We start from the raw sequence: 7,705 nt of genomic DNA on the forward strand, positions 1-7,705 counted from the left end.
ACCTGACAGTGCCAGCTTTGCTTGGCACTATGGGCCTCGACCGTGCTGAGACTTAAAGGTACTTCCTATACGGCTCCCGGCATCTCCCCCTTTTTTATTTTTTTAACATGGCAAGATGTAAATTTATTTTGGTTTTATATACACTCTGGAGGGCAGCTTGAATTAATTGAATGATGACTGGAAAAGAAATAAGAAGTAAAATTATAACCACTCCGGCAGCCCCATAATTTATTAAAATATGCATAAAGGAATTACCTTTAAAATAACTTTGTAAATTTTGTAAAAATTTTGCAGCAGCCTTAGAGGGATTTATATTATATTGAGAAGCCGCAATATTATGAATTTGTTTATGTAAATGTTTCAAATTAATTTTTAAATTACTAGAATTCCACACATTTAAAATATGCATCTGAATTTTTTTCCACGAATATTTAGAATGATTTAGTTTTAAGGGAGTCACACATATTTAAGAATATTTTTTATGGCATGTTAAAGAAAGACGAATTTTTAAAGCAGTAAGTTTTTGACCAATATGTAAAACTGCTTTTTTAAGAGCATTAACTTTACTTTCTAACTTTTTATTTATTGCTTCCTGAGTTGCTAAAGCCAAGGATATATTTTTTGATAAATTGTTAGCATATTATGCTGTTTGTACTTTTTTTACTAAAGCATATGTTGCAACAGAAAAAGAACTTAATATTTTTATCAGGGCGGAAATTCCCAAAACCAAAGTAGCCACAAATTTTTTTGGCCGTATAAGCTTTTTAACCTGTCTTACAATTTTTGCCCCTATATTTATATACCAAGATTCATTAAGTGCTACTGGCAGCATAATATAAGCTGGTTTTTTTAATACCATTATGGTTGATACATTTATTTTAGGAACAATGCAAGTGGTTAGTATGCATTGCTGACAGGTAATATAAAACCTTATATTATACTGCTTAATTTGTAACTTTTTACTATTATTAGAAAGTAATAAGGAATACGGAGATGACACACAGGTTTGAACATTATATTTTTTTCTTTGGGTAGTGGCTTTAACTAGCGTTATTTTATAAGTGGTTAAGGGCAGTCTCCATAACTGAGATTGATAATAGGTTTTATTTTTATAAACAAAAGTATAAATAGGAGCCACCCATCCATGACTATTCCATCTATTTACCTTTAATGGCTGGGGAATATAGGAATCATTTTATGGATATTTTAAGGCATTTTTCAAATATGTTTTATAATCTTCATTAAAACCATTATCAGGATTTTTAATACTTCAATTGGAAATATAATATTTAGTTCCAGGAATGAATATTTTATTTTTTTTATTATACATACAATATATCCATGAAGGATATCCAGTTTTAATATTTTTTTAAGTCCATTTAATTGTAGCCTTCCCCGCAGCCTCATTACAATTATTATATTTAGGAGGATGAATATCTTTAGCTGGATATTTATTAGCATAAACTTGATGTTGTCCTACAACCTTTCCTAGCAATGACCATAAGTATTTTGTAGTTTTATCTTTTCCTTTTGACCTTTTAGGGGAATTTGTTAAAAAACCCGTATTAACTACTGACAAACACCCATTCTTAGCTTGGCCACTCTCCAGTACCCCTGAGCCAAGAAAAAAGCATATTGGAGGAAAATCAATCTGACCTGTAAATGAGTAATTAAAATTAATTACAAATTGTTTATAGCCCTGTATTTCTCGAATGCCATCGGTCAATTCAGGAAGTGAGGAAGTTACTGGAATAATAGAATTTCTTCAAGTACATGCATGTAAAATTGGAGGATCTGGAAAATAAGCCCAATACGTACCATTGGCACTTACCTGAACCGAAAGCAAACTAAGCATAGCCACAAAAAAATTAGCAGTCGTTAAAGGCAATCCTTGAGCATTCACAGCATTTTTAGCATTCAGGCAAAGCCTTTTAATTGCCCCCCAGGTTATTGGAGCCGCTTTAGTGGTGGAGACAGCGTACCTTCTCTTTCGTGAACGGGGAGGCAATGAAGGCTTTCTCTCTGAAAATTCTGGAGAAGCTTGTACTTCTTTATTACAAGATGATATAAGTAACAGTTGTTTTATTTGGGGGACTAACGTCGCATTTACAAGACTATCTGGTTTTACTTTCTGTGGATGTGGCTTCGCCATTTCGGCAGTGAAATTTTTTTTTTAAAAGACGCTTCGATAAGTTCCCCACCTTAGGGTGTCTGATTAATCGATCAGGAATCCAAATTGGTGAATTAAAATTCTGGGGAAAAATACAAGCGTATTCTTTACCACTAGTTAATAATGTATCTGGCCCGTTCCATTTTCCTGTTAAAACATCCTTCCATAATACCTTTGGTTTTATATTTTCTTTATTTATTTCCCAATGTCTCATCATAGGAGTTCTTTTTTTATTATTTATATTTAAGTAATTTAATACAAACATAGAATGATTAAGTAAATGATGAGGAGAAAAATATTTTAAATCTTTATATTGCAATTTATAAATTATATTTTTTAATATCTGATTAGTTTTTTTAATTATAGCTTGTCCTTGTGGATTATAAGGAATTCCTGTACTATGGGCTATGCCAAACTGTTGGCATAATTGCTGAAAAGATTTAGAAACATAAGCAGGGCCATTATCAGTTTTTAACTTTTGGGGAATTCCCAAATAACTAAAACAAAACATCAAGTGCTGGCACACATCCTTAAAGGCCTTTCCGGTCCTAGCTGAGGCTACAATTACATGTGAAAAGGTATTTACACAGACATGTACATAGGACAGCTTTCCAAAACTAGGTACATGAGTCACATCCATTTGCCACAGATTATTAGCTCGCAAACCTTGAGGATTTACTCCTTGCTGAGGTACATTAGTTTGTGTAGGGCACACAGAACAATTTTTTACTATTTTTTTTGCTGCTTCTCTGGTTAGGCTAAACTGATATCTTAAGGCATTAGCATTTTGATGATGCAGCTGATGAGATTTTATTGCTTTTTGTACTTTATTTTTATCTACCATAAAAATTTTAGTCAGGGCATCAGCAGAGGCATTGCCCTCTGCTAAAGGCCCTGGCAATTCAGAGTGAGCTCTAATGTGGCCTATATAATAAGGCTGTGTTCTTTTCCATATACTTTTTTGTAATCTCTTAAGCAACTTAATTATTGTACTCTTATTTTCAGGAAAGGCTGCTGTTTTTATTGCTGGAAATAATTTAACTATATATAAGGAATCAGTATATAAATTAATTTTTTTATTCCTGGTTAATTTTATTACTTTTATAACTGCCATAATTTCTGATTGTTGTGCTGAGCAATTTTCTGTATTTAATACTTTTTTTTCATTATTAATAATATAGGCTGCCCTCCCTGAGGAGGATCCATTAGTAAATACCAATATGGCCTCTTCCAAAGGTTTTATTTTGTAATATGTAGGAAAAACCACCATATGTTCCTTAAAAAACTGTAACAATACACTTTTAGGCAAATGAAATAAAATTTGACCTCCAAAGGAGGCTAGGGCTATTTTTAATGAATTTTTTAACAACAGCAAGGCCTTTAATTGATTTTTATTATAAGGTATAATTATGTTATCCATATTTTTTTCAAATAATTTTTTACTTTTTTTTCTACCTTTAATAATTAATAAACTAACCATAAGAGGATATGAGGCAACAATTTTTTTTGGACTAGCAGCCAAATGTATTCATTTTAATGGTCCATTTTGCCATAATAATTCTGTAGGAATAACTGGAGTTTTTAAAATAATTAAATCCCAAGGTTTAGTATAATCTTTTAATAAAAACATTTTTTAAAGCTTTTTTTATTTTTTTTATGGCTTGTTTTCCTTCTGCAGTTAACTTTCTAGGGGATAAGGGATTAGAATCTCCTTGTAATATCAAAAACAAAGGTTTTAATTCCACAGTAGTAATTTTTAACAAAGGCCTTATCCAATTTATATCTTCTAAAAACTTTTGAAAATTATTTAAAGTAACCAAATGATCAGTTTTTAGCTGAAAAGGTATATGCTGAATGGAAAATTCCTGTATTAATCTGCCCAAATAATTATAAGGAGGCTCAGTTTGAATTTTCTCTGGAGCAACTTTTAATCCATACTCCTGTAAAGCTTCCATTATATCCTGCAATGCCTGATGTAAGTAGGCCTTATCTTTATGGGCCAATAATATATTATCCATATAATGTATTAAATATATTTTTTTATATTTTTGTCTTATATTACATATGGCTTGGTCTACATATTTCTGACATAAGGTAGGGCTATTTTTTATGCCCTGCGGCAAAACTTTCCACTGATATTGTTGGTATGGTCTGGTAAAATTAGGAGAGGGCACACTAAACGCAAACCTCTTTCTGTCCTCTTTATGTAAGGGGATCGTAAAAAAGCAATCTTGCAAGTCTATAACTATAATAGCATAATTTTCAGGGATGGCTACTGGAGAGGGAAGTCCAGGCTGTAAAGCCCCCATTGTTTCCATGGTTTTATTTATTGCTTTAAGATCTTGTAATAATCTTTATTTTCCCAATTTTTTTTTATAACAAATATAGGAGTATTCCAAGGACTATTAGAGGGTTTAATATGTCCTGCCAATAATTGCTGTTTCACTAATTCTTTTGCAGCTGCTAATTTTTTAAAAGTTAGGGGCCATTGTTCTACCCATATAGGTTCCTTTGAAAGCCACACTATAGGGTCAGCTGCTTTTAAAACAATGGCCCCCGTTATAAATTTGGATAGCCCACTCCATGTTTATCATTTTTGGGCTTAGCAACCACAGGATATAATCTTTTCTTCTGATTTTTTCCTAAACCTTTATTTGGGTCATATCCCATTTTTAACATTTGTGAGGAGACCCAGTCATCTGGACTATACAGGAGCATTCCCATTTGCGTAAGTATGTCTCTGCCCCAAAGGGAAATTGGCAGGCCAGGTATTACATAAGGACAAAAGGAGCCTGCTTGTCTATTGGTAGTATTCTCCCAAGTTAAAATCTGGGCACTCTTAGCTACTGCTGGAGCAGTTCCCAGACCTGTTAACATATTGTCAGCATGTTGGGTGGGCCAGCTGCTAGGCCAATCTTTTCCTGCTATGCAGGAAGCATTTGCACCTGTATCTAGTAAACCTTGAATATTTTTTTTATTAATTTTTAAAGGTCTACTTTTGCTAATTTCTTGAACCCAAAATGCCATATCACTGGAACCAAATCCTTTTTCATTCCTAGCTTCTTGAATTACATTCTTTCCTGTCTTATAATATGGTAGCAATAACAATTGGGCTATTTTTTGTTCTACATATATTTGTTGTGTCTTGTTAGAGGGAGCCACCATTATCTGAATTTCTCCTGTATAATCAGAATCAATTACTCCAGGCAAAATGGTTAAGCCAGATAAGGAAGTTGAACTCCTACCAATAATTAAACCCATTACTCCTGGGGGCAATGGACCTTTAATCCCAGTTGGTATTTTTATGACTGGAGAGTCAGGAGTTAGTATTGTTGCGGAGGCGGCACAGAGGTCCAATCCTGCGCTGCCTGGGGTGGCCCTGAACAATTCATTGATTCCCCTGAGGGAAGAAAGGGATTGAGCGTCTGGTGAATTGCCCCTATTGTTTGTTGGGCCCGGGGTTGGGCCCGAAGTAAGTTTCCCGAATTAGTTCCAGCAGGTGTATCTGGAAAAACAGGTGCAGGAAATATTGGCATTTGAGCTCCAGCCTGAGGCACTGTAGAAACCCCATTAGGGGGAAGAATGTGTCCGTCCTTGTGATATTTACTCTTACACAATTTAGTCCAATGATTTCCTTTCCCACATCTTTGGCAAGGAGTCTTTGGGACCCCAACATTACCAGGAGATATCATTCTAATAGGACCTGCTGGAGGTATATTTTTATTAGGACATTCTTTACTAAAATGACCTGCGCCTCCACAAGCAAAACAATTATTTCCTTTTGGTCCCCTAGGGTTTTTTGTTTTTTGAACCATATTCATCATACATTGAGGAAGTGTTTCTCCCTTAAGAGCGGCTGCCAAAGCAATCCCTTGCATATAAGAGGGACCCACGTCAGAACATTGTTTAATAAAATCTAAGATGCTACCAGTTTTTTTAATTGGCCGAATCAAGTTTTGACAAACAGGATTGGCATTTTCAAAGGCCAATTGTTTAGCTAATATATTAGCTGCATCCTCATCAGTTATTACCCTTTTTATCTCTATTAGCAAGCGAGAAACAAAATCCTCATATGGCTCCTCAGGCTTTTGTCTTAAATCTGTCAAAGTGGAGGCCTTCCCTGGAGTCAAAGGCAAAGACTTCCAGGCATTTATAGCACATGTAGTTACCTGCCATAAGGCTTCCTTTCCCATATGCATCTGCTGTTGAGCTATATCATATTCTCCCTGGCCCAATAACATATCTTTAGTAATATTAAATTTATCCCTCTTCTTATTTAAAACATGTTGTTTATCTACCCATTCTTCATATTCTGTTTTCCAAAGCAGATATTGCCCTCCAGACAAACAAGCCTTTGCAACCTGAATCCAGTCATATGGAGTCATCCATTTATTTGCCAAGGCGTTTATAAAAGTCATAGTATAAGGCGCCAATGGTCCATAATTTACACAAGCCTTTTTAAGTTCTTTTAAAAGTTTTAAAGGCAAAGGATCCCAATATGGCTCATCATCAAAATCATCCTCAAAAATAACCGGAAAGCAGGCTGCAAAAGCATAATCATTATCTTCATTATTTATTCTCCTATGCCTTTTATATTCGCCTTGACCTTTATTAAAAGGTGGTGGAGGTGGTAGGCCACGCGAAAGGTCCTTGGTATTTGAACGCCCTGACCTTTGTAAAGGGAGAAATGAAGAACGTAAAGGTGCTGGTGGGGCGGTCGGTAGACGACCCAAAGGGCGTATATCCTGTAAGTTAGGCCTACTTTTTTTAGTTTCTTGTAATGCAAAAGCACCATGGGGTTCATATTTCCTTCTTTTATAATTATAGGCAGCAGCATCTAAATCATCCTGATCTGCAGGAGACAATTGATCATCAAAAGGAGGTGAATCATCATCCTCCTCTGAATTATTATTATTAAGGTTACAATTTTTTAAAGCTGCAGCCAAAACTTCAGTTTCTTTTGATGTTTTTGGGGAAAGTAACGGAGTACATTCATTTATCGCTTCTGCAGGATATTTATATGAATTTTTTTGACCTTCAGGCAAAGGAGCAATGCTCTCTCTTATAAGGTTCCATAAAGTAAAAGTATCTACTGGAACCTTCTCAGGTCCATGCTGGCTGTAATAATCTTGCAAAGTTTGCCCCACCTTTTGCCAGGTTTCTATATTAACTGTTCCTTGTTCTGGAAACCATGGGCATTGCTCCTGTACGAATTGAAAAAACTGAGTTAATTGCTTATTAGTTACCTTAATTTCTCTTCCATTTATCATATGTTTAACTATATCAATGAATAAGAGCCTCTCTTTGGACTCAGCATGTCCCATTTTGACACCGCCTTACTCACCTCCCTAACCAGTATTCCTTAACTGGGGGTCTGCAGCACCCTACGGTGAGACTCCTATCCGTCTGAGAAAGAAATAATACTTACCCCTTCAAGTCCCTGTTCGGGCGCCACTTGCCGGGGACCAGCCCCAGCTGGACAGGTTTCACCCAAAGGGGAGACGGAGTCGGCGTGGACAGAGCACAAGACACCTC

The 7,705-nt window shown here is 35.3% G+C and overlaps 1 protein-coding gene across 1 annotated transcript; it reads right to left on the reverse strand.

The window, feature by feature from the left end:
- Positions 1-5,493: 5,493 nt before the first annotated feature.
- Positions 5,494-7,374, reverse strand: LOC113616989 (endogenous retrovirus group K member 10 Gag polyprotein-like; the record flags this gene model as incomplete). The annotated part of the gene is made up of 2 exons (XM_027100322.1): positions 5,494-7,070; positions 7,206-7,374. Coding segments are annotated over 2 exons (1,746 nt in total), but the record flags the coding sequence as incomplete, so codon positions are not given.
- Positions 7,375-7,705: the final 331 nt, after the last annotated feature.

This window comes from Aethalodelphis obliquidens, unplaced genomic scaffold (assembly GCF_003676395.1).
Source record: "Aethalodelphis obliquidens isolate GAN/ISIS:26980383/991018 unplaced genomic scaffold, ASM367639v1 scaffold1114, whole genome shotgun sequence".
NCBI classification, from domain to species: domain Eukaryota; kingdom Metazoa; phylum Chordata; class Mammalia; order Artiodactyla; family Delphinidae; genus Aethalodelphis; species Aethalodelphis obliquidens.